General features: G+C 39.0%; 3 protein-coding genes across 10 annotated transcripts in view; 2 read left to right on the top strand and 1 right to left on the bottom strand.

Moving 5' to 3' along the window:
• IFT122 (intraflagellar transport 122) overlaps positions 1-12023 on the bottom strand; it is a 134379-nt gene extending 122356 nt beyond the window's left edge. For all 6 annotated transcript variants that reach the window (XM_077116480.1, XM_077116479.1, XM_077116478.1 and 3 more), the window contains exon 1: positions 11858-12023. In XM_077116480.1, coding sequence (XP_076972595.1) covers positions 11858-11898 — 41 coding nt within the window. In that variant the 5' untranslated portion in view covers positions 11899-12023. The remainder of the gene's footprint in view (positions 1-11857) is intronic.
• On the top strand, positions 12003-20725 carry MBD4 (methyl-CpG binding domain 4, DNA glycosylase). Of its 2 annotated transcripts, none has more exons than XM_077116487.1 (8): positions 12003-12467; positions 13942-14168; positions 14551-15407; positions 17911-17985; positions 18063-18197; positions 18781-18930; positions 19425-19528; positions 20419-20725. In XM_077116487.1, the coding sequence occupies exons 1-8, from the start codon at positions 12375-12377 to the stop codon at positions 20494-20496; spliced, it is 1719 nt and encodes a 572-aa protein (XP_076972602.1). In that variant the 5' UTR covers positions 12003-12374; the 3' UTR covers positions 20497-20725. The 2 variants fall into 2 exon arrangements, with proteins under 2 accessions (XP_076972602.1, XP_076972601.1); XM_077116486.1 differs by having other exon boundaries at positions 12008-12206; positions 13938-14168.
• Positions 20726-26126: 5401 nt separating this feature from the next.
• Positions 26127-27606, top strand: part of EFCAB12 (EF-hand calcium binding domain 12) — a 28593-nt gene continuing 27113 nt past the window's right edge. Inside the window, exon 1 of one of the 2 annotated variants that reach the window (XM_077116485.1) lies at positions 26127-26338. In XM_077116485.1, the coding sequence (XP_076972600.1) occupies positions 26290-26338 (49 nt within the window). In that variant the 5' untranslated portion in view covers positions 26127-26289. Of the gene's footprint in view, positions 26339-26382; positions 26756-27606 lie in introns of those variants that run through there. The other variant, XM_077116484.1, reaches the window with a different exon arrangement.

Below are 27606 nucleotides of genomic sequence, written 5' to 3' on the forward strand. Positions count from 1 at the left end.
TGTTAAAGGTACTTTGAAATATATTGTTTGCATATATATTATATTTTATAATTTTAAATGTTAAAAAAATTCTGTAAGGTGGTCATAATAGAAAATTTAAGATTATATAAAAACAAAGAAATAAATATTCTTGAATTTAAGAAAAAGAATTATCTTGTCAATTTTATGAAAAGACCTGCTGGGATTTTGGTTGGGGTTGCGTTAGATCTGTGGATCTTTTTGGGGAGAATCTGCATCTTGTTAATATTGAGGCTTTCAATCATGTACATGGTATATGACCCCATTTATGTGGGTCTTTAAAATTTTCTCTCAGCAACATTTTGTAGTTTTCAGTGTAGTGTATGTATATGTGTGTGTATATATATATGACACATTTTATTACATTTATAAGGATATTTCATTTTCTGATTATTATTGTAAATGGTATTATTTTTTATTTTATTTTCCAATTGTTTCTTGTTAGTATGTGGAATACAATTTTTTGTATATTCACCTCATATCCTGTAACATTGCTGCGCTGGTTTGAAAGGATGTATTGACCCTAAAAAAGCCATGTTTTAATCAAAATCCCATTTTGTAATGGCAGACTAATCCTTATTCAATACTGTATGTTTGAATCTGTAATTAGATAATCTCCCTGGAAATGTGATTTAATCAAGAGTGGTTGTTAAACTGGATTAGGTGACAACATGTCTCTACCCATTTGGGTGGTTCTTGATAATTTTCTGGAGTCCTATAAAAAGGAAACATTTTGGAGGATGAAGGAGATTTGGAGAGAGCAGAGAATGCTGCAGCAGCACGAAGCAGAGAGTCTACCAGCCAGCAGCCTTTGGAGATGAAGAAGGAAAATGCCTCCCAGGGAGCTTTCATGAAACAGGAAGCCAGAAGAAGAAGCTAGCAGATGACACCGTGTTCGCCATGTGCCCTTCCAGATGAGAGAGGAACCCTGACTGTATTCACCATGTGCCTTTCCAGATGAGAGAGAAACTCTGACTGTGTTCGCCATGTGCCTTCTCACTTGAGAGAGAAAAACCCTGAACTTCATCGGCCTTCTTGAACCAAGGTATCTTTCCCTGGATGCCTTTGATTGGACATTTCTATAGACTTGTTTTAATTGGGCCATTTTCTCGGCCTTAGAATTATAAACTAGCAACTTATTAAATTCCCCTTTTTAAAAGCCATTCTGTTTCTGGTATATTGTATTCTGGCAGCTAGCAAACTAGAACAATTGCTGAATTCATTTACTAGTTTTTCAGCTTTTTATGGATTACTTAGGCTTTTTAAATAACATAATCATGTCTTGTACAAATAAAGGTAGTTTTCTTTGTTTCTAAAAAAAAAAGCATATTATAGGATTCAAAGGAGGAAGACAGTGTTCTGATTTGGGAAGAGGATCAGAAAAGACTTCGTAAAAAAAATGACTTTGAAAGGGCAGGGCTTCTGAGACATGTAGGAGGAAATTGGGTAGGTATAGAACGGCAGGCAGAAAGAACAGAACAAGCAAATACGTGAAACTGAGGGACAGCAAGTAATCCAGATAAATTCATTTGACTGAAACATGTGACTATCTGCAAGGCAATAGGGAGCTAGAAGGCTAGAATAGCAGGCTAGAGCCATATTACAAAGATTCTTGGATGCCCTGGACAGAGTTCACTAATGCAGGTGACTCTAATAAGAATGTGTTGCCACAGTACTGCCAGGACAGCCTATTGTAAAAATTTACTATGGGATAAACTTAACTGCCCCCTCAGTGATCTAAACACCGAGCAACAGTACTTGGAGCATTTATCACAGATGGACTCCAGCCTAAACTCTTCAAATGCATTATTTTATTTCATCATTGTAACAATTGTGAAGTAGGGATTAGTAATCTACTTTGTAAATGAGGACAAGTGCTTGCAAGTACTACAAGTATTTACTACAAGTTAGAATTTCAACTCAGGTCTGATTCCAGAGCCTATTCTCTTAACTATACTGCCTTCTGCGCTCCCAAATTATGCCAAGTGTAACAAGTCTTTGTTACCTTCAATACTTAAGTAATAATAATGGTTAATATTTATTGAGCACATTTATTTACTGTGTGCCAGGCACAGTTAAAATGCTTTAAGCATATTAAGTCATTTAGCCTTCACAAAAACCCTATTTTTCAGATGAGAAAAATAAAGCAGAGAGAAGTTAAATAACTTGCCCAAGAATAAACTGCAACTAAGAGGAAGTCAGTCCAGGATTTGAACCCAGGGCCCATGCTCTAATCAGTATGCTCTGTGGCCTTCATCATCATCATTAGCATATGCTATGGTTGTAAAAATTACTGACGATAGTTTTCACACCTATTCAACAGTAAAAAAAAAAGTATTGCCTACTTAAGGCATTGCCTGTGGAATTTAGAAAGTTTTGATAGAGAATCTCTTGACTTCAAAAACATAATTCGACAAAAAGAAAGAAAAAAAAAACAACAACTAAAATGATTGTTGCAATACACTGTTAAATTTTGACATATTTTTTACATAAACTTAATACCTGTTTTCCTAGACAGATTCATTCACCCTTCCTCTGTGCTCATCTCAACACATAGTTCCATTTAACATTAATCATATTCACATTACTTTGTGAACTTCTTTAAACTTCTGTTGAATGAGTGAACCCATAAATCGTGATAATTTTTTTGTGGAAAACAAAAGAAAAGTCACAAAAACTGGATTCTTAGAACATGTGTCTTGATCAATGTGGCAATTGCAGGATATTCAAATATAATCTTTTGCTCATCACATGTGGACAATATGTTTGCAGAAGAAAAGAGCTCTCTTAGAGAAAGAAGTTATATCAAAATGTAAGGGACAACTTCAAGACAGTACATGGATAGCACCTAAGGAGGTGGGAGTGTGTGGAGAAATAAAAATAGGAAGGAAGTCACTCAGAAGCTAGTAAACTGGGACAGTGTGAAACACGAGCCCAGGAAAGGAAGTCATAAATGAGGAAAGCATTAAAAGCTTTTCATTGCAAAACGAACCTCAACAAGATCAGCTCTGTCCAGATGATGCAAAAACAATCACTATCACAAAGACACAAGTACCTATGGTTTCATTAATGCAAAATGCCTGTTCAACTACTCCTGATGAACTAGTGCAGTTGAAAAGTCACCGTTTAACACTTTCCTCTATACATTATGGTTGCAACTGATCCTGAGCCATTTAAAATATGGGGTCTTCAGGGTAATATAAGAATGTGATTATCAAAGAAAGGCAGAGGAGTATTATAGAAAAGGGAGTTTAGTATAATTTAACCCTGCAACAGCACTGTGCATTTAATGTTTCAACATATTTGAATATCGTAAGTTCAGATAATAAAGCCCAGTATAATTTAAATCTTGCAAATAAAAAAGTACATTAAAAAAAAAAAAAAAAAACATAATTCGTCACACACAGATACGGTTAAGAGTTTTTACTTTTTTTGTATGCTATATGTCAGGGTCACATTTCATTCTTTTTCCATGTGAGTATCCCATTATTGCAGCACCATTTGTTGAATTTTTGTTTGTTTTTTGTTTGTTTGTTTGCTTGTTTGTTTGTTTTGGGGGAAGTACATGGGCCAGGAATCGAACCCAGGTCTTCCGCATGGCAGGTGAGAATTCTACCACTAAACTACCCTTGCACCACCTTAAGAGTTTTTAAAGAACATGAACTCAATAGGACAAAATATTTGGAAACCATATATCTGATAAGGGCTTGATATCTATATATCAAGGTAGGGTAACAGAAAGGTGCCGCCCTCCAAGGGTAATGCAGTGGACGCATCCACAGGAGGCTAAACATAGCCTCACCATACAATTAGGCAGTCCCTTTACTGTGAATGTACTTGAAGAACTGAAAAGAGTTGAATAGACATTTGCATACTCATGTTTATGGCGGGGTTGTTCTTGTCATTCAATGGAAGAAGCTAGCCGAAGTGAACATCGATTGAGAAACAGGAGGGCAAGCTGTGGTGTATACATACGACGGAATATTGTGTGGCTTACAGAAAGGAACTAAGTGGTGAGGCATGCAGCAGTGTGAATGCACCTTGAGGATATCACGTTGAGCAAAATAAGCAGAAACAAAAGGACTAATATGGTCTCTTTTAGAAAATACTCATAAGAAAATTAGGACCAAGACTATAAGCTCTTACAGCAGTCATATTTATTCCTTAGCTTTAAGTTTTATTTCTAAATTTTGTGATGCTGTGCTCTATGTGTATAACCTGATATTTCCCTGGAACTTTGGGTACCCGTATGACACTTAAGGCTTCAAGTTAGAGTTCAGCAGCTCTGAAAGTCAGTATTACTCCATATAGCAACTGTTTAAGAAACTGGAAAAGAGATCAGACTTCAATTAGATAACAAGAATGAAACTGATTTGGTTGGAACTAAGGTAAATCAGAATACAGGGTAAAAGATTACATTGTCTGTATTTTAAAACTCTACCTACTGAGTTCAAATAGACTCAAGAAGCTACTCTGGAGGTTGCTTTTACACAAGCCTCAGGTAGATCTTGCTACCTATCATAACCTGCCAATCCCCAACCAGGACCATTCCAGCCAACCCTAAAGAACACCTAGGGCAATTTATAAGATTCCACAAGAGTTCAAGGCACTAGAGTTACTTCCCAGAAACCTACAACCTCCAGATGGGTCTCTGCTCCAGATAAGTCCTGAAACCTAGCCCAGCCTTTCTAGAACATCAGATAGTTTCATCTCCCTACCCCATACTAGTGACAGACCCTTCCAATATCAAAAATTTAGAACCATAGCCCAAACAACCCCAAAGAGAGTTATGGAAAGATCAAAGGTGATGGTGGAAATACATAGAGAAGATAGGACTTAACAAATGAATATGAATGCTGAATCATTAAATTGATATCTATTTTAGTCAATAGTATTTTAGAGCAGCTAGAAGTAAAAACCTAAAATTGTGAAATTGTAACCCATGTCAAACTCTGAAATATGTTCTACAACTAATTGTGGTGCTGTGCTTGGAAATTTATAGTTTCTTGTATATGTGTTATTGTTCACAAAAAAAGAAGGAAAAAAAGTCGATTGTGATGATAAAAAAGTATTTAAGCCCTCTAGCCGCCTATATTCTGGAGTAGCTAGAAGAAAAATCTGAGAGGATCGTATGGTAGCCCAAGACAAACTCTGGGATCTTTCCTATAACCACTTTTTGAGGAGTGCTTTGAAAACGATTGCTTTTTTATTTCTTTGCTTTGTAGATATGTTATACTATACAAAAAAAAAAAATTAAAAAAAAAACAAAAAGCCTCTACCTACTGTATGTGACCAAAGGAAGAGATGTTTATTTTGTACAAAGCTTAAATTTTCTATACCACACAATCTAACTTAACCTGTCTGGACAGTTCATTTAGACAACCTAAACACATGGAGCTCAGAATTGGGAACGAGATCTTGCAATTGTGTATAGCTTAATGTAATATCCCAATACATTCCAGAGTATATTGGATAGATAATTAAAAAGTATTGGCAGGGTCCCTCGAGGAACTGGAGAAAAAATATGGAACTATTAAACTTTCCCACCTGAGAAATTCCTGATACTCACAAATATTAGGGACTCCCAAGTTAATGGGCCAAGTCCTTGATCTTGAGGGTTGTTCTTATGAACTTAGTTTTATAAGAGGGAAGCTAAGCCTATCTGTAATTACGCCTAGGAGTCACTTCCAAAGAACGTCTTCTGTGCTCCAATGTAGCTTCTCTCTAAGCCCAAATCTGCAAGTAAACTCATTACTCTCCCCTATATGTGGGACATGACTTCCAGGGCCTGGCATCTTGGGATCGACAATGTCTTCCTGACCAAAGGGAAAAAGAAATGTAACAAAATCAGGTATCAGTGGCTAAGACAGTTCAAATAGAATCCAGAGGCAATTCTGGAGTTTACACTTACACAAGCTTCAGCTAGATATTGCAAATTGCTACAGTATGCCAAGCCCCAACCAACAGTATTCCTGAAAACCCTAAAGAATACCCAGGGCTCTATCTGTGGCTCAGATAAAGTTTCACTCACTACGCTTATTTTTCAGAAACTTAAAACTTCCAGATTGTTTCTATGCCAGATAAGCCCTGAAACCCAGAGGCACCAGTCTCCAAGAATATCAACTGGTTACATTTACCTATCCCATGTCAACTCCCCTTTTCAATATGAAGAAGTTAGAACAGTCATTCCCCAAATACCCCTGAAGATTGGGAAAAGAATCAAATGAGAGGAAGGAGTCATAACAGAGAAGAAATAGTTTAACAAGTTATTGTGAATACTGATTCATCACACTGATATTTCTTGTTAGTCTCTAGTGTATTAGAAGAGCTAGGAGGAATACCTGACATTGTTGAACTGTAACCCATATCATATTTTGAGATTTATTCTATAATTACTTGTTAAACTGTACTTTGAAATTTATCACTTTTCTGGCTATATATTTTACAATAAAAAATGTTATAAAAAAAGAACATGAACTGACATTATTGATTTGATCCCTATAATAACATAATGCAGTAGACAGGGCAGGCACCATTGGTCCTGCTTTATTGAGAATACAGAGAGGCAAGTAATTTGTTTGCTATCATACAATGATCAGAAAATCATTTCTGAGTGCCTCATTTGTACCAAGCCTGAACCAACTTCCTCTCAGGCGTGAAAACCCACTTTTTCTGAATTTCTTGAAATCTGCTAAAGTACACGTGTCTAATATGCCCTAATCTAAACTTATCGTACTTAGAGTCTGCACAATTCATCTCCTAATTACATCATCTGCTATATTTTGCATGGTTTCGTGTAAAATACTATCATATTCCCTTAATTATAGTCATATGCAATTTGAGGGCAAAGGCCAGGTTTTAAATATTTATGGATGCAAAGTACATGGCATTGTAGCAGGCACATAAAAAATAAAAGGGACGACCTGAAAAGCTTTTATATGAACCCTTCAGACTTTACGTCATGAGATCACAGAAACTCAGAATTGGAAATGAGACTAGACGTCATACAGTCCCAATTCCCAACCAGGGCAAAAATTCTTTACAGAGGGTCATCCAGCTTGGGCTTGAACATTTCCAGGGCTGGGGAGCTCACTTGTCTGCAGACGGTCTGTTCTACTGTAGGATGTCTCTCTCTTGCCACTTGCTTACTATCATCATTAAAAGGATGCATCATCAGTTCCCACTGCAGAGACAGACATCTCACAGTTGTCCTTTGCCAACTCTGCTCACTGCACAGTGAATTGAGGTCCCACGGTTCCTCCCCAAACCTTGCCCAACTCGACCTAGCCCCATTTATTTGTTTTGGACTCTTAGGTCTAATTCCTTAAGGAAGAAAGAAATGGTAGTAAGGAAGAAATTGAAGATGTTCAAAGTAGAATAAGAGAACACTTGGACAGGGGCTTTGGGTAAGAAAATGGAATATTGGGCTGAACTGAAAAGCATAAATTTAAATGTTAGCAAGACTGAGGGGGAAGGGTAAGAAAGACCAATTAGTGAAATGCACAATTTGACATGGAAGGTAACTGGGAATCACGCCAGGTATCTGAGAAGTAGAGTAGCAGGGCTTGAAAAAAGAGAATTTTTGCTGCTGTATGAAGGTTAGACTAGAAACAGAACAGCAGACTAGGAAGCAGTGACTGGTTTGGTTGTGGAGGACTAACCAATCTTTGATAGCTGGCATTTTTTAGTTCTTCTGTCTACTTTAGCTTTTCATTCTGTTTTGTTTTTGTCTCATTCCTGGCTGTCAGCAGGCATCTCTAGCTGCCATTAGGATTGCTGAACTATAGAACCCTTATCCCCCATTCTAGTAGGTTCTTTCAAATGTGTGATGGGCCAAAAAGCCAGATAAACAATCTTTATTCACCATTCGTTTCCCACTCGTTCATTCACTCATGAATATATCCACCTAACAAATATTAACAACCAATGATTTGAGTAAGCTGTGGAATAATTTGGAAAAGAATAAGACATAGCCATTACTTTTTTTTTTTTGGAAATCTCTCAGCTATTGACACGTTATTTTGTCTCATTTCTCTCTTCCCCCTTTTGGTTGAGAAGGTTTTCTTGCATTTTTTAAAATTTATTTATTTTTTATTTATGATACATAACCACATACAAACACAAACATTCTTATCATATGATCATTCTGTTCTTGTTGCATAACCAATAACTCACACTATCATCACATAGTTGTATATTCATCATCATGATCATTTCTTAGAACAGCTGAATCAATTCAGAAAAAGCAATAAAAAGAAAACAGAAAAAAATTCATACATACCATACCCCTTATGCCTCTCCTTCACCAATCACCAGCATTTCAATCTACTAAATTTATTTTAATATTTGTTCCCCCTTTTATTTATTTATTTTTAATCCATATGTTTCATAGCCATTACTTTTAAGGGGTTTACAGACTTCCAGGACAAACAGATTTACAAATAACTAGTTCACAACAGATGAGAGGAATGGGCAAAGTGTCATGCCAGGGGTTGAAAATTGACAGCAAATCAGGCTGTATTTGGCTAGCAAATGTTTTGTTTGGCCCATACAGTGTTTTATTTTGTTTGTTTTTAACTAGGCGCTAACATTTAAAAATTAGGACATGCTACATAAAAAAAAAAAAAATAGATTCCTAGCTTCTGCTAAAAACAGGAAGATGTGGGCATACCAGGGCAAATAGCTGCATGGTAATAATTGGCAGCAGCTGAGCAGCAGCTGTCCCTTTCAGACAGAGTATGAAGTCTCCAGTTTTCCACAGGCCTTGCCACTCCCTATTACTCTCTGACATCAAAGCCAAATGTTCAGTCACCAGTCATCACCAGCTTGTGCTGCTGATACTTTTATAACAGAATTAAGAGAAGTTTGTCATTATTGTTGTTTTTAATCTCAAGACACTATTAAAAGTAGGAAGTGAACGAAACAAGGAAGACTGTGTTTCAGGAAAAGTGATGTAGGACAGAAGAACATTCCAAAGAAAAATAGATAATTCTTTGCTTTAATATGCAAATAAAAATCTCCCATTTACACTACCTGTTTGATTCCTGCAGGCATTTGAGTGTGCAACTTCTGTAATAGAGTAAAATTAATATAGTGGTAAAAAGCATTGGCCTTAGAGTGAGGCAGAAATGAGCTTGAGAGGTGAATCCACAATTTACTCACTATGTGACCCTGGCAAATTACTTATCCTCCCTGTGCTTCAGTTTCTTTATATACTTAAAAGAGAAGTAATCATAGTATCTACCTCAGAGGACTTTTGTGAGGTAGCAATAAGATCAAGGATCTGAAGTTTATAGCCCAGTGCCTGGCATATAGTAAGAGTTGCCTATTATGAGTGCAGAGGACAAAAAAGAGCAACCATCTCCAAAGAGAGCCTTAAAAGGTGTGCAGAATTTCCACATAAGATGACAAAAGAGGGCATGTTTCAGATACAGATAGGCCTACAAGAAGTCAGGGAGGGAATGGCAAGCAGCCTGTCTCACTGGTCAAAACAGGCTTCATCTGTTTAAAAAGTTGAAAAAGTGATAAGACTTCAAGTAGAGTTATGAATGAAGCTGATCTGGATAAGACCAAGGTAAATTAGAATACAGGGTAAATGATGATAAGGTCCATATTTTAAAACTTCAACTTCTGGGAGTGCAAGGCAGTTCAGTGGCAGAATTCTCGTCTGCTATGCAGGAGACCTAGGTTCAATTCCTGACCTATACAGTTCCCAAACAAACAAACAAGCAAACAAATGAAAAACAAAACAAAACAAAAAATCAAAAAATGGTGCTGCAATAAGGGGATACCCACATGAAAAAAAGAATGAAACGTGAACCCTGCCATACAACATACACAAAAAAAACCACAAAAACTTCAATTTCTGTGTGAGACCAAAGGAAGAGATGTTTATTTGGTGCAAAACAGATATTTTGGGTAGTGCATTTCCTAATTTAACTTGTATGGTCAAGTTTAGTTGAACAGCATAAGTACATGGAATCTTGAATAGGGTGTGAGATCTTGTTGGTTTGTACAGGTTAGTATGATGCCCTGACAGATCACAGAGAAATTTGAGCAGTGAATAAAGAAGTACTTGCAAGGTCCCCTTGGGGGACCTGGGAGAAAGGAGGAAATATTCAACTTCCCCATTTGGAGAATTTCTGATATTCTCACAAGCAGTGGGGACAACCAAATCAATATGTTGAGCCCTCGATCTTGGGGTCCGCCTCTATGAAATTTATTCCTGCAAAGGACAGGCTAAGCCTACTTAAAATTAGGCCTAGGAGTCACCTCCAGAGAACCTCTTTTGTTGCTCAGATGTGGCCTCTCTCTCCAAGCTAACTCAGGGCAGTGAACACACTGCCCTGCCCCGCAACATGGGACATGACTCCCAGGGGTGGAAATCTCCCTGGCAATGTGGGACAGAAGTCCTGGGATGAGCCGGGACCCAGCATTAAGGGATTGAGAAAGCCTTCTTGATCAAAAGGGGGAAGAGAGAAATGAGACAAAATGAAGTTTCACTGGCTGAGAGATTTCAAATACAGTCAAGAGGTTATCCTGGAGATTATTCTTACACATTATATAGATACCCCTTTTTAGTTTAGGTGTATTGGAGTGGCTGGAGGGAATTACCTGAAACTGTCGAGCTGCGTTCCAGTAGCCTTGATTCTTGAAGACGATTATATAAAGATATAACTCTTACAATGTGACTGTGGAATTGTGAAAAGCTTGTGTCTGTTACTTCTTTTATCCAGGGTATGGATGGATGAGCAAAAATATATCGATACAGAATAAATAAATAATAGGGGGGACAAAGGGTAAAATAAATTGGGTAGATGGAAATACTAGTGGTCGATGAGAGGGAGTGGTAAGGGGTATTGGTATATATGAGGGTTTTTTCCTCATTTCTTTTTCTGGAGTGATGCAAATGTTCTAGAAAATGATCATGGTACTGAATACACAACTATGTGATGATGTTGTGAGCCACCGAGAATTCACCATGTAGGAAATGTATGTGTGTGAAGATTTGTCAATAAAAATATTTAAAAACAAACAAACAAACAAAAAAGAGGCTTCATGAGAAAGCCGAAAAGATCATCTAGGAAAACTGAAAGTCAGGCTGAGCACTACCCACTAAGTCAGTATTTCCCAAAATGTACCACTGTGTGATGGATTTAGGTGATAAACGGACTAAGACATTAAATAACATAGACTGATAAGGTGAGAAAGTCATTCTTACAATTCTCTTCCAAATCTTCTAATTAAGCATAGGTGAGAGTCTTGTTTTGATGCCATTCATTTTAAGCACCTCTCTGACAAGAGTTGCTCCTCTCCAAGTTTAGAGGCAGTAAACCTCAAGTTTAAAGGCCCCCTAGCAACTACCTAGCTACAACTTATTAATATTGTTTTGTTTCTCCCTTTTAGCTTTATAGTTATCGTTAAAAGAAGTAATACACTTTCCTTTTAAAAACATAATTAAGCAAAAATAAGTGATAAAGAAAAACGTCAAGTAAACAAGAGTATGGGTAATATATGGATATGGCAAAAACTGAAGTTTGGGAAACGCTGTTGTGGCTATAAGATACAGTCAAAACGAATTTTGAGTAAGGAGGCGACAAGACCAGAACAGGCCACGACCCGACGCGTGATGTATCCCTTGGCCCCTTCCCCAAGACTCAGTTTCTCCATTCACAAAGTAAGGGGTTGACCTTGCAGTCTCCCAGACTCGGGGTTCAGTGCCCCTCGGCCCAGGCCTCCAGCCTGTTGCCTTTAGCAACTGCAGTGATTCACGTAATGGTTCCCGCCATCCCCGTTGGGGCTCGGCTACCCCATCCTCCCAGGCTGTCCCAAGTCTCACCACTGCTCGGCTTTATCTCTCCACGTCAACACGGCTCTCATCGCGGTTTCTCAAGCCTCAGATCCCTCCGCCCCGCCACAGCAACAGGCCCTCTCAGCAAGCTACTTTGGCTACCTGCGCTGCCCCTGGCAACGCACTTGCGCAGTGAGCCAGGAGCAGGCAAAGACTTCCGAATGCGCATGACCAAAAGGGAGAGCCAGAAAAAGCAAAAGTGAAGCGGGACCAGGAGCCTAGAAAGCGCATGCGCGATGAAGGCGCGAGCGACAGACCGGGGGCGGTGCATCTTCTCGATAAAGAATTTGATTGGCTGAACCACGAAAAATGGCAGCTTTTGCTGAGGAGTTGGCGGGTAAGGAGCTGTAGAGTCTGACAGACTTTCCATATATTCATATCGAGGTTTCAGCCCAGTGTTCTGAACTTAAGAAGCTTTCACGTGTTACTCCGGCCCTCCAGACGTTACAGCTGCGCAGGGGCTCGGGTCGCTGCAGCCGGAGCCCGCTTGAGGAGCACGGCTGAAATGGAGAGTCGGGACCTGGGGGACGGTGGAGCTTCCCGCTTGGACACCTCTAGTGAACGCCTAGTCCCAGAACAGCCGTGTGACCCTCGGCAAGTTACTGTCTCTTTTCGGGCCTCAGTTTCACCCCCTGTAAAGCGAGAGTGGGCGAGGAGAAGATGTGTGGTCCTTTCTAACCTTGACATTCTAGGTTCGACAGAGACCTCTGTGCCCTGGGTCTGATTGTTCGGAGATAAGACTGGGTCACAGGTACCACTCCTCCTGTGGGGATTAGCCTTGGGGTGGGCCCGACTTCCTTGCCCCAAATGACAGGGGAGCTGGGAGGCGGTTTTGTGGTGTAAGGAGAGATAGCTGCTTGGATTGGAGGATCCTAAAAAGATTTTGGAGTTGGACCTAGATTTTATGTGGTCGTGAACAACCAGGGACACCCAGACATGGGAAGAGAACTACAGTTTTTATGGAGTGCTTGCATATGTGCGATCTAAGGCTAAGATGATTTACCTACTCGTCTCAATAGTTAGTCCTCAGAATTAACCTTAAAAGAGGTATCACCTCCTTTTCACAGATAAGGAAACTTGGCTTTGGAAGGTTAAGTAACTTGCTCTTGGATATGCACCTGGTAACTGACAGCTGGATTTGAAACCAACCTGTTCACTTCAAAGTTTGTGCTGTTTTCACCAGGTTTCAGTTCCTTTATCTCTAAAATTATGCACTATGTAGTTTCATAAGATCCCATTCAGACCCTCCGAATTATTTCACTCGAAATTCAGTCTGAATAACTTGATTCTAAGTCTAGTTAGTTACTCGCTCTTGCTTAGTTTCCCTATTTTTAGAAAAGAAGTTGATTTCCATGATTTCTATAGACCCATCCAAGTTTCAACATGTGTGATGTAATGATTAGGATATACCCTACTGAAACTTTTCAGTAGTTTGAGTGGGAAGGTTATTGGACCAAGAAAGTTATTGGACCAAGATTTGGTAGATCTGGGTTCTGGAATCAATTCTGCAAGTAACTTTACCTTCCTGTCACTCAATTTTATCAATGAAATGAAAATAATCCTTATCCTACCTACCTCACAAAGTTATCATGAGAAATAAGAATGGGGGAGAATTGAATCAAATTATTTATCTTTGGGAGTCTTAGGACATCTGATGAAAGTCATGGGCACTGCCTCCCGGAAAAATGCATGTATATATAAATTTTTTTCCTCACCTGTTTAGGGAGAGAAGAGTTGTCTCATTGACTCCTTTAAGCAGTTCTCTTGATCCCAGGTTTAGAGCTCAGCTGTTGGTTCATATTCTCATAATTATGCCAAGTGTCACCAGAAATCTTTATAATAGTTCTACTTAATGATTGACAAAAAAAGTTCCTAATAGGTAGCTTGAGCTTTTCATTGCACGAGTATTTCCAACCCTTTGTTAGCCCTTTGTTGCAGTCTATACTGACTTTAATTTCCTATTTTATCTTAATAGTCCATATGGTTTTCACCATGTCATGGATTAAAATTGTATAAGTCGAGGGAAATAAATTTCAGATGAGCTAATCACTTGTACTTTGTTTTTCAGTGAGGAAGAAGGTTCTCTGAGATTGGGAAGAGTGGGAGAAGATGAGAAACAAATGGTGATAAAAACAAGTAGCAAGAGTAATCCCCTGCTACAAGAATCCATTACTCCTGCTCAGTTTGGTATTACTACAATGACAGAAGGCCATAAGTCTGTCCCTTGTGGATGGGAAAAAATTGTAAAGCAAAGGTTATCTGGGAAAACAGCTGGAAGATTTGATGTATATTTTATCAGGTGAGCATTTTGTCTAGACAGGTAGTGGAAAAGCATAACAGGAATCCTAACTTGTATCTATTTTTGCAATAAAACTTAAGTGAGTTCTCTTTCTTCAGTGTCACTGATTAGTTACCTCAGATAATTTGGAGACAATTACAATTTGTCCCTTCTATAAATGGTTAATGGTGAGTTTGCATTTAAGTTATATACATAAAATTATTTTGGGTTATCATAGAAGAAACATTAAAAGTACCATTTCATCACTGGTTTTTATTTTAAATGACAATTGTTCATGGCTCCATTTAGAAATTATGCATGAGAAATCTAAAATGTGGTCCAATTCTTTTTTTAAACTCACTTGTATTTGCTAGCAATAAGTTTCTTTAATATCACATTCTAGCCCTCAAGGACTGAAGTTCAGAACCAAAAGTTCCCTTGCTAATTACCTTCACAAAAATCAAGAGACTTCTCTTAAGCCAGAAGATTTTGATTTTACTGTACCTTCTAAAAAAGACATCAGATCAAGATATAAAGACTGCAGCATGACATCTCAGGCATCCCAACAACAAAATGAAACTAACATTTCAAACTGGAATCTCAGGACACGAGGCAGGTGGAAAAAAGATGCGTTTCCTCTGCCAAGTGGTAGCTTGGAATTGCAAGAGAGCAGAGGACTCTCTAATTCTACTTCCAATCATTTGCTTTTGAAAGAAGATAAGGGTGTTAATGATACTAACTCCAGAAAGGTTAGAAAGTCCAAAGGAAAAGTGACTCTTTTGAAAAGAATTCAAATTAGGAAAACTAAAAGAAGATGCCAGAAAAGTCTTTCAGATTCCATGCAAAGTAGTAGAAAAAGAGAATCTGTGTGTAATAAAACAGATGCTGAAGGTGAGTCTGTCACACAAGAATCTCAGCTTATTAGAACTCTCTGCACTGCTGATGCCAGAGCAATCGACGAGACCCTCAGTGCAACCAGTGAAGAAAAGGGACTTGTAAAAGAAGAATCATTGAGTTCAGGATCAAACTTTCATCTTGAACAACTGACTTCTGGCATCATAAACAAATTATGTTCAACCAAAGAAGCAGAACACCAGAAGTGTCGGGATGCATTTTTAGAATCTGAGGAAATCAAAACAAAAGTAAAAGTTGGGGAAAGGAAGGAACATTTGCATACTGACATTTTGAAATGTGACTCTGAAATGGACAACAACTGCTCACAGACTGAGAAAGACTTTACTTCTGTGAAAATATTTCAAGGTATTCAGTGCTTTAAAGTGCTATTAAACGTTATACGATGAGGAATTTATTCTTTCCTATCTGTATTTCATGCTTCTACATGGTTAGGATGTGGGAATAGAGCCAGGAAATAGGGCCAAATGTCAGACACATTCTACCAGTTGATCCTAATACCTTGTCTAACTACCTTAAAGCCCTTTCCTGTGGAAGAGACGGAATCAGCTGGTTACTACTTTGGTCAAAGGAGAATTGTGAGGGTAACAGCTGCCACTGTCTCTCCCTGGTGCAACAGCTGGGACTCTGCTCAATAGTGCTTTATTTTCTCCCCAACCTCTTTCCAGCTGGTAATCTTGAGACTTAAGGAAAATTAAAAGGTTTCACTTGTGAAAAGGTTTGGGGAGGACACCTTTATACATAAACTGATTGAGAATAGTCAGTGTCTTCTTTTGTGCCCCTCTTACTACTCTTGTGTGACTTCAAATTTAATTTTGTATGTTTCATAGTCATTGTTATCTTCTATTATAATGTAATGCTTCTCTAAAATGCTTTAGAGCTCTAAATAATTCAAAACTATAATCACATAGTTCATCTATTATTTGTAATATGCTCTTAATGCAGATTCAGAGCTTAGCAGTTTTGCTTTTATGTTACCTGAGTGAATACGACATAAAAAGGAGATCTTTTGAACAGCTCTGTATTAGTTATTCATTATGTTTTTATGGTATAATGAATAACTCCTTTAAAGAAGAATAGTGGTTTTACTTAAACTCCCATGGGGAGACAACCTGGACAGATTGGTGGAGCAGGGGGTTAGACTTGATTCCTGCTCTCAATCCCAGCAATGATTTTTTTTTTTTTTAATTAACGGAAAAAAAAAAAAAAGAAATTGACATAACACCCACCAATGATTTTATGTCAACTCTGTGTCTGGAATTTCTCTACCTTTAACCAAAGATGACCATATATACCTAGGGATTACATATGAGTGTTTTAAAGACTTTGAGCTTCTTAAAGCTTTGAGGCTACTAGATTTATTGCTAGTTTAACAGGCAAATTAAATATTAAAAACATCCTTTTGCAACTAAAATGGAAGTGTCCTATCCATCCTACACATAAGGAAGTCTAGTTTTCAGCAAAAGATGATCTAGGTTAGTAGGTATCTAAAAGGAATAGTGAAGACTTTCGCATTGGCTTACCTGGAAATTGCCAAATAGACTAAGCTTGTCTCCTAAGGAATAAAGGAAGCTTGTGAGGGGTGCATAGGTAGTTCAGTGGTTAGAATGCCCGCCTTTCATGCGGGAGACCCGGGTTCAATTCCCAGACCATACACCAAAAAAAAAAAAAAAGAAAAAAGGAAGCTAGTGAGTAATTATGTGTAGGTAGCCACAGAGGTGATTATCAGGTATCTAGTAAGAACAGTTTACTTTGTTCTAACTCATTTTTACTTTCCCCTGGGCCTTACCTATTCAAACTAGAATAGCAAAAAAGCACTAAACTAATTATGTAGAGACCTGGATTCTTGTCCCAGTCTTTTGTTAATTCTTGCATCATTTGGGGATGTTTTGTTATTTCTAAGCCTTAGTTTCTTCATCTGTACAATAACAGGATACACTAGACCTGTTTTCCACATCAAGAGTATTATAAATGAGAAGTGAAAAAGAGAGCCTCATGCTATAAAAATGCAAGATATTATTAGCTGATATTCAAATTTAGAGGCTATACCTCAAGGGAAACTTGGTTAAGTCTCATAAAGCTGGTCAAATAGTTTTTGTTTAATTAACCAGGCTTCCCAATAGATAGTGGTTTCAGGTATTCCAGGGTCTAACTCTAGAGACTCAGGTTTTTCTGCAGGTTGTGTTTATATTCCTGTTTTTGGTAAGTGTAAAAGTATTCTCTGCAGAAATTTTGGAAAATATAGGAAAAAGGAAAACATAAAAATCACCACTCAGCAACAAACATTTTGGTTTATTTCATTTTAATCTCTGGAGTATGTATGTATGTCTTTTCTCTTTTTTATAAAATTGGGATCACACATGGAATCTTGCTTTGAATGAAATGGGAGAATATTCATGATATCAAAAATATTTTAATTGCCATATTTTGCAATTGTGTCATGATTTAAAATATTTCTTTTTTTCCAATTTTTCAAAACTTTGAACACTGAACATAAATCATACAGAACTAGTATGACAGAGTGGTTAAAGGTATGAACTCAGGAGCCATACAACCTGGTTGTTAATTTCAGCTGTGACACTAGCTGTGTGATCTTGGGTAGGTTATTTAACCTCTCTGTTCCTTTATTTCCTTATCTGTAATATGGAGATAAAATAGTACCTACTCATAGAACATGCTTACAGAGGTAGGATTAAATGGTTAATTTATGTAAAGCGCTTAGAACAGGGCCTAGCACATACTAAATGCTTTATAAGTAGTGGTATTATTATTATTATTATTATTTGCATCCTGAATATTTCTTTAGGCTAAACCATAGATTCTATAAACAGTCTTCACTCTTCCTTTTCAGAAGATACCATTCCACGAGCACAAATAGAAAAAAGGAAAACAAGCTTGTATTTTTCCAGCAAGTATAACAAAGAAGGTATCCTTTTCCCAGTCAGAAAATCAGATTTTAAATCTATTTCAAGTGTTCAGCTCTGATGTAGAATGTTTGTTTAGCTCCTAGCCCCCCACGACGGAAAGCCTTTAAGAAATGGACTCCTCCACGATCGCCTTTTAATCTTGTCCAAGAAACACTTTTTCATGATCCATGGAAGCTCCTCATTGCGACTATATTTCTCAATCGGACCTCGGGTTTGTGAATTATTTTAATCTTTGTTATAAGTAAATACATTGTCATGAAAGAGAAAGCCCTGAGCACAGAAGCCTAGATTCAAATTCTGTTCCAAGTCTGTGACCTCTAGGTAAAGCCTTCCCATTTTGGCCCCCAAACTCTCTACCTATAAGAAAGTTAGACTAGATGATATCCCAAATCATTTAAGCAAGTTTCTGGTTTATTTTCTACTTCCAAATTAGTTTTGGTCATTGATAAAATCAGTTATTTAGCTTTCCTCCACCATCTATTGTTTGTATAAGCATTTCTTTTTCCTTGAGTATCTTCTCAAATGACATTGGCATTTTGTATTTATATGTTTTTGCACTGGTTATCTGGTGATCTTATTCTTTAGAAACTTATTCAAGGATAGGTTTCAGCATATTTTGGACTATTAGTCAAATAGATTAGTGTTGGTTATTTATTCTGACAGTGGTTACTGGTTTAGGTAATGGCTTTTCATAAGTGGAGGGTAAAAGCAGCTCTGTATGAGATTTCTAGTAACTGAATCTGAAATCATTCCATCTGGAGGCTTATAATCATATAGTTATTTTTACTTCCTAGGCAAAATGGCAATACCTGTGCTTTGGGAGTTTCTGGAGAAGTACCCTTCAGCTGAGGTAGCAAGAACTGCAGACTGGAGAGATGTGTCAGAACTTCTTAAACCTCTTGGTCTCTATGATCTTCGAGCAAAAACCATTATCAAGTTCTCAGGTATTTTCCCATATGCCCAAAATAAAAAACATGAACTGCATCTTCTTAAGAGAGCCACACCTTCAACTTTAATGTTTTTGGATGTTAACATTAATAGAGGTCATTCAGCTCAAGCACTGAAGGCATTTAAAAACAATCTGCTTGCCCCAAACCACAGTCTCCCACTGACCAAGACAATAAATATTTTCCCAGCACTCAGGCCATGTGGGCAAACTTAAAAGAAGAAGTCAGTGAGGCAGAAAGTCCAGTCCTTGACCTCAAGGACATTACCTCTGTCTGGTTAGCACAGCACAAAATAACAGTAAGTGCCAGGCGAGGAGGTCGGAAAAGGGTGCTACAGGTACTCAGAAGAAAAGCAATCACTGCTGGGGTTGTTGGGCAAGATTCTTTCCTGTTCCTTTCTGCTGTTCTCTCCATCCTGCCCCAGTCACCATACATTTAGGGAAGATGTCTTTCCAGAGGCTGACCTAATACATGGGTATTGTATTCTTCAGATGAATATCTGACAAAGCAATGGAAGTATCCAATTGAGCTTCATGGGATTGGTAAATATGGCAATGACTCTTACCGAATTTTTTGCATTGATGAATGGAAGCAGGTAAGGCCCACTCCCAACAATGGTATAACCAGCACATTTGTCTGAGGCAAAATAAGACCACCATTATAGCTAAAACTATTTCTTGGACACAGATGCTATTACAACCAATTCTTTTCCCAGCTTGAGAAGCATCAGGTGGCATGGGGTGATTGGCATCAAGGAAAGATCCACAGATGCTGCTAAGTCCACAGAGAACCTTGGCAAGGCCTCTGACTGATCTACAGCAGTTTGGTCACTTCTGGCCTTTTTCCTGTCATTTCCATTCATGTACTGTCTCTAAGCCCTGATGAGGTTTTATTCCTGTTATAGTCCTACTAGCCTTCAAAAGTATGCCACTAAATGAAAACAGCCATGTTAGTACTTGGAGTGTATGTTTTTGGGTTTCCCCTGGTGATCTCAGACTATTTTTGTGGTAATGGGGTCCTACTTGCACTACCTATTCTATGAGCTGAGCATCCCAGGCATCCTGGTATTCTGCCTTCTCCATCTATGACTTCTCTAAGGCATTCAGCCAGTAGGTCTAGCCAAGCATGGGCTGAACGCCTGTGTTCAGTCCCTGGTTCACCATGTATTGTGAGCTGAGCAACCCATTTAACCTTTCAGTGTCTGCTACCTCCTTGAGCATGGGGTATTAATACTTGACTCATGTCATCATCATCCAATACCCCAAGTTGTGGTGAGGATCATTCTAAATTGGAAAGTGCTTGGTAAACTAATAAAGAATTACAGTTGTATATTGTAAGGTATAGTTTTAAACATTTCACGTATCACATTGGGTTAAAGGTTTTAGTTTTCAAGTATATTGTCATAGTGTGTTCTCCACTAGACTTTTAAAAACCCCAGTTTAAAAATATGCTTCTGAGTCTCCTAATGTGTTGTATTTCTTCCAGGTGCACCCTCAAGACCATAAATTGAATAAATATCATGACTGGCTTTGGGAAAATCATGAAAAATTAAATCTGTCTTAAGGCTCTTTGCAATTTTCAAACTCATTTTTTTAATGTGTTGCTTTGCTCCTGGAATCTTAAGAGCTCAATTAAGCACAAAAACCACTTTTCCAAAGTGTATAGATTTTAATCAGCCCAACTAGAAGCCAGCATGTGTTTTCTTAGTGTTTGTGCTACCTGTGAATCTTTGTTACTGATGTGCAAGAACATGTTTTGAGATTTTTTTAAAAATAAATTATTTGACAAACAATCTTTAAAATGTATATGACTTTAAAATAATGAAATGTGATGTGCAAGTGAACTTTTCTAAACTATCAGTAATACAAAGCAAAATTCTATCAATTGTGATAAAAGATAAATTAGATTTTTCTCTTTTCCTATAGGAAATATTATACAATTTTTATATGAATAAGGAATCAAAGAGTTTGCAGCTAAACATGTAAAAGAAAAAATATTACACAATTTATTAGGCAGTTCATATATTTTTATTAAAAAGTGTTGACCCCTATCCCCCAAGGAAAAATATGATTCTTTTGGCATCATACGTTCTTTTTTTTTTTAAAGTCTCAAAAATTTTTAATGCACTGTAAATCACAGAAAGTAATTCTCTGAGGGGAATGTGAATGATGCTAGAAATCCCTAAAAGAAAGAAAACTGGAAAATTCACAAATAGATGGAAATTAAACAGCACAGTCTTAAACAACCAGTGGGTTAAAGAATAAATTACATGGGGAATTAGAAAATACTTAGAGCTAATTAAAAATGAAGACTCAACATACCGGAACCTATGAGATACATTAAAAATGGTGATCAGAAGGAAATGTATAGATTTAAATATCTATGCTAAAAATAAGAAAGAGCTCAAATTAATACCCTTAATTCTTTTTTTTTCCACACAATCACACAGTCACATTTTAAAAGCTATATAGTTATAGTCTTCTTCAAGAACCAAGGCTACTGCAACACAATTCAACAGGTAGCCACTCTAACACACCATAAACTAAAAAGGGATATCTATATAATGCAAAAGAATAATTTCCAGGATAACCTCTCCACTGTTTGAAATCTCTCAACCACTGAGACTTTATTTTCTCTCATTTCTCTCTTCCCCCTTTTGGTCAAGACGGCTTTCTCATTCTCACAATGCCAGGTCCTGGCTCATCCCTGGGAGTCAGGTCCCATGTTACCAGGGAGATTTATACCCCTAGGAGTCAGGATTATGTGTTCTTGACAACTCCACACTGGCTTTCAGGAATTGAAGATTCAACCCCAGCATCCATTTGATAACCTGTGTGAATATCTGTGACTTAAACTCAGCTTGCCACTTCTGGCTTATGCCTTTTACCATCATCCTTCATGAAAATTCAAGCATTTACCTTTCTCGCATCTTCCAACTGGAGAATAGGATATGCCCATTTTTATTGCAGGTATGGTCACATTCCCAGTGTCTCAGGAATGTTACAGCTCACACAGCAAAACATTTACCTCACCAAATTGCAAAAAAAAAATCATAAGTTATTAAGTCTCAATTATCAATTGCCATTTTAAGATAAAATTTGAAGGTTAAGTTGATGCAATGGCTTTTTTTTTAATTGTTAGAGAAACTACCTTTGTTGTAGGGTAGTATGTGAACAGAAATGGAATGCAGAGCTCTTGGTGGTTCCACTTTAGTGAACAAATTTTAATTTTCAGAGAGTGATGGATTTTGACCAGAGAACCGGAAAACTAGCCATTCTTGCAATACAAGCATCCACTTCATAACTTTCCATCACAGCATTGTTGAACAACAAAGTAGCATTTACTAAGTATACATCGGTATCCAAATCAGGATTTAAGAGATGATTTTGGTTACTAAATCATTATATAGATATTCCTTTTTGCTTTCCGGTATTGGAGTAGACAGAGGGAAATTCCTGAAATCTCTAAATTGTAATCCTGTTGCCTTGATCTCTGATAACGATTGTATAGCCCTTAACTTCTGACCCTGTGATTGTAAAACCTTGTGACTAACCTTCATTTGTACCCAGTTACCCAGTTTTTCAAATTTAGAGTCTTGTAATCACTAAAGATGGCCCCTAATGTTTATTAATGAAGGGTCCTTGGTCAGCCCAGAGCTGACCCACCACAAGTCCATGGTTGTTTTGATGGACAAGACTGGATCTAGCCAGGGTGGGCCCACCTGACATGCATGGTAGCTTGGACTTCAACCTGCAAGTCACCTATATCTCATTTTAATACTCTGCCATTTTCTTAGCTGTGACTAAGCATGTAATCAATCTGTGTATGCTCAGTAATTAGGTCACCTCTAAATGCATCATCTGGAGCCACTGTGCTCTTTATCCTAAACTCTGTTTATCTTTTCTAATAAAACTATCAGAATTACTACAGTTCAGGGAGACAGATTTTGGGCCAATAGGCCATCTGCTCTCCTACTACGTGACTAGTAATAACTCTCTCTTTGAAACTCCAGTGTCTCAGGAATTGGTTATTGAGTGCATTGGACAAAAGAATCCATGGCTTTTGTCCTGTAACACAGCCCTGTGCTGGGGAGGGGCACAAAAATGAAACAGTTATGTTGAGGCCCTTACAGGGAGAGAGATACCTACACACAATAATGGGGGAGAACAAAAGGGGCAAGATGTGGAGACAACATGGCAGCAAGAGTATAGAGGGCCTCTGAAACCTAGGGGTAGGGCAAACTTACCTCATATCAGGTGAGGCTGAGTGGCAGCGCCTGCTGTGAAATCCCCCCTCTCCAGCATCTCCATCAGGATTGTGGGTCCATGTGGACATAGGAGATGAGCTCTGTAATGGGAGCTCAGGCCAGAGGCAGGTTGTTTGTGTTCCAGTGCTCGCTTTCTCACTTACATGCAGGTGAGGTTACCTGTACTTGTACCTGTTTCCTCATCCCTTTATAGGGGGCTATTGATAGAAAGAAAGATTTATTTTATGTAGCATATAATCTAACTCAACCTGTCTGGGTAGATCATTTAAGCAATCCAAAAACAGGAGGCTCAATAAGAACAAGGGCCTTTAATCCTGTATAGGCTAATGTAATGCCTATATAAATCTCAGAGTATATATATTAAAGATAATCGAAAAGTATTAAAAAAAAAGAAGTATTGGCAAAGTCCCTTGAGGGATGAATGAAAAAATATGGAACAATTCAATTTTACCGCCAGGGAAACCCCTGATACTGTATCAAACCCAAATCAATAGACCAAGCCCTTGATTTTGAAGCTTGCTCTTGTGAAGCTTATGTACATAGCAGAGAAGCTTAGCCTACCTATAGGTATGCTTAAGAGTTACTTCTGGAGTACCTCTTTTGCTGCTCATATATGACCTCTCTCTCTCTAAGCCCAACTCTGCAAGTGAAATCATTGCTCTCCTCCCATGTAGAATATGACATCCAGGGATGAAAGTCTCCCTGATGGCGTGTGAGATGACTCCCAGGGATGAGTCTGGTCCTGGCACCATGGGATCAACAATGCCATCCTGACCAAAGAGGGAAAAGAAGTGTAATAAATTAAGTGTCAGTGGCCGAGAGAGTTCAGAAAGAGTTGAGAGGTTACTCTGGAGGTCACTCTTACACAAGCTTCACTTAGACATTGCTACCTACATTGCTACCTACCATAACTTACCAAACTCCAACCAAAACCATTCCAGCCAATCCTAAAGAACACCTAGGGTGTTATCTAAGATTCTACAAAGGTTGCATGCACTAGGGTAACTTTCCAGAAACCTACAACCTCCAGATGGGTCCCTGGACCAGAGAAGTCCTGAAGTGCAGAGGGGCCAGCCTATCCAGAACATCAGCTAGTTCCATCCCCGTATCCCATATTATTGATAGCCCCTTCCAACGTGAACAAGTTAGAACTGGCATAGCCCAGATAACCCTAAAGAGTGGGAGAAAGATCAACGGTGATGGTGGAGTTATACAGAGAAGGTAGGGTGTAAGAAGTATGATTGCTGAATCATACTGATATTTCTTTTAGTCTCCAGTACCTTAGTGCAACTAAAAATAAAAACCTAAAATCTGTTCTACAACTAATTGTTGTGATGTGCTATGAAATTTATCCTTTTTTGTATAGATGTTATTTTTCACAAAAAAGAAAAAATCCTAGGACAAGAAAATATGGTAGTTAAAAAGAAAAATTTATGGGAAAAAAAAGCAGGCTAGTGATGCCTGATTCACACTGTTACTGTGATTATTAGGTTAATGAATGCAAAGTGCTTAAAATGGATGCCTTGCTTGCAAGAGTGTGGCCCATTATCTGTAAAATGTAGATGGTCTTAGTGACCACCTCAGTTTGTTGAGAGGGTCACAAAGATAATGCTTTTGAGTAAAGGTGGTGCCTTGCACAGATTAAGTGCTTAAGCATTTTAAAAGCTTTTATGAGGTAAAATCAACGTAAAAAATTCACCATGTTAGCTATTTTTAAAGCGTACAATTCAGTGGGTTTTTTTAGTACGTACACTGTGTCTTGCAACATTTCCATGACCCCAAAAAGAAACCTCAAACCTTCTAGCAATCAATCTCAATTCCCTTGTGTTAGTTGGATTCAGTTGTCAACTTGACCAGGTGAGCATACCTAGTCTTGTTGCTGTGGACATAAGCCAACAGTACGTGAACCTCATCTGTTGCCAATTACATCTGCAGTCAGCTAGGAGGCGTATCTGCTGCAATAAGTGATGTTTGACTTCATTGGCTTGTGCTTAAATGAGAGAACGCAATGTAGCACAGCTTAAGCAGCTCGGCATTCCTCATCTCAGCACTCACAGCTCAGCCCAGGCCTTTGGAGATGCAGAAAGAAGTCACCCTGGGGAAAGTTGTTGGAACCCAGGGGCCTGGAAAGAAGACCAGCAGAGACCATCCTGTGCCTTCCACGTAAGAAAGAACCTCAGTGGAAAGTTAGCTGCCCTTCCTCTGAAGAACCAACAAAATAAATTCCCTTTTATTAAAAGCCAATCCGTCTCTGGTGTGTTGCATTCCGGCAGCTAGCAAACCAGAACACGCTTCTCTCCATCCTTTGGTAACCACAAGTCTCCTTCTTTCTAGATTTGTCCATTTCTGGACAATTCATATGAATGGAATCATACAATAATATATGGCCTTTTTACGTATATCAGTGTTTTCAAGGTTCCTCCATATAGCTTGTATCAGAACATCATTCCTTTTCATACCTGATAATAATTCCTTTATATGGATAGACTGCATCTTATTTACTATCAGTTGATGGACATTTCAAGCACTTATTAATACTCTGATTCTTAGGTTCTGTAATTCCAAACCATGGCACCCCTTCATCTTACAAGGGGATAAAGCCTATCAAAAATACTGCCTCTAGCTGGCTGCTGACTCCCTTGAGTACCTACAAACTTGCTGAAGGAGGCAGGGCATATTCTTTGGTTGAGAAACTGAGGACTAAAGATGTGCAGACCTGCAGAAAATCCTACGATTTCCGGGGGAAAATCTGTGACTCCAGATTAAGGGGCCAGTGAGCCGAACTAAAATTCTGTCCCTCACCAAGCCCAAGGCCAGACCTCCGCAGGGCTGAGAGTTTTTCTCGGCTCCTCCCACGACGTGGCTAGGCGAACTCCGCGCGAGCGGCACTCAGCCAATCAGCACCTTCGAGTCTGTCGTTATGACAACTAGGTTGCCGTGCCAATCAGCACCTTCGAGTCTGTCGTTATGACAACTAGGTTGCCGCTGAGCGCTGGAAGACACAGAACCATTCACAATACTTTTGTAATTAGTGTTTTCCTGGTCCCGGGCACCCCACGCAAGCAGCAGTCTACTTTACCACCGCAACCATGGACCGTTCCATTGAAACGTATGAGGCTCTGCTCATGTCGCTGCTTGGTAAGCAAACCCCAGGGAAGCAGCGCCTCCTCCAGGAAGGCCTCAGCCCCATGCAGATGCGTAAAAGTGGGGTGACCGCAAGGACAGGGCAAAGATCTCATTGTGCCGTCCTCTTTCTGGATGAAGGATTGCTGGGTGCGCGGGGGCAGGTTGTGCACATTTCGGAAGTTTCCGTGTTCCGGCTGGAGAAATGGGTCAGGTTGCCTTGGCCTGGAACCAGAGACCCACTCGTGTACCCAGGAAGGTTAGCCAGGCCCTTCCGCTCCCATTATTTCTCCGCCAGACGTTAATGTGTTGACGTGGTCACAGAAACAGTTCGGTACTGTGGAAGAGGCATGGAAAACAGCTTCAGTTTTCAAGATTCTGTCCATAGTCCGTTTGGGGTCAAGCTTTTGGCAAAACACTGCAATGTCAAAGGTGAAATTGAGGAATGGATAATTAGAGAATAAGAACGGATGAATGCTGGGTCCAGGGGTGACACCCAGGAGTAAGAAGCCTACTGAGTGTGGAGATGGGGACGAACAGTTCATCCAAGCTCCTGGAGCTTAAAGGGTTTGCTTAAAGAATGGGAAGTTCTCCAAGCCGAAAGGAAAAGGGAATGTACTCCTTCTTAAGGAAAAGCATGCACAGAGTCCCAGAGGTATGGGGTCTTGAGGAAATTGCTATTAGTTTGAGTGTCACTGGAGATGAGGTGAGAGAGGTCAGAAAGGATGAGATGGTGAAAGATGACTTTCATGGGAAATGGGAAAGCCTTTGGAGATAGCAGGATTAGACAAGGAGCAATCAATAAATGTGGAGGCTGAATCAGCAGTCTCAGAATCCTAAGTGTGGGGTGATGAGATCTGGGGCTTCCCACATACCCAGGCCAAGGCTGCTGGATGATGAGGGACAGGGGCCAGGCCAGAAGGGACTCCAGGGACTTGGGGGGCTGATTAGATGGAGAGAATGGAGGGAGCTATCACAGATGCTTGTGCTGGTAATTGAGGTAACCTGGCAGATGGAAGTACCTTCTCAGAGACAGGAAAATTGTGGGAGGAGCTGGTTAGGTGGGGACAAGGCCAGGAAGACGAGGTCAACCTTGGAGATCCTTGCAGGCAATCCAAGTGGAGATTTTTAGGAGCAACTGGATGTATAAAATTGGAGCTAATTCCAAGTCAGAAATATTGATATGTGTGTCCTTAGCATACAGGGGGCCACAGAAACAGGAGAGAGGGAGAAGTTTTGAAAAAAGAAGAGAGCCCAGGTGTAATTCTGGAAGGCACCAACTT

Source organism: Tamandua tetradactyla, chromosome 9 (assembly GCF_023851605.1).
Source record: "Tamandua tetradactyla isolate mTamTet1 chromosome 9, mTamTet1.pri, whole genome shotgun sequence".
Taxonomy (NCBI): Eukaryota; Metazoa; Chordata; class Mammalia; order Pilosa; family Myrmecophagidae; genus Tamandua; species Tamandua tetradactyla.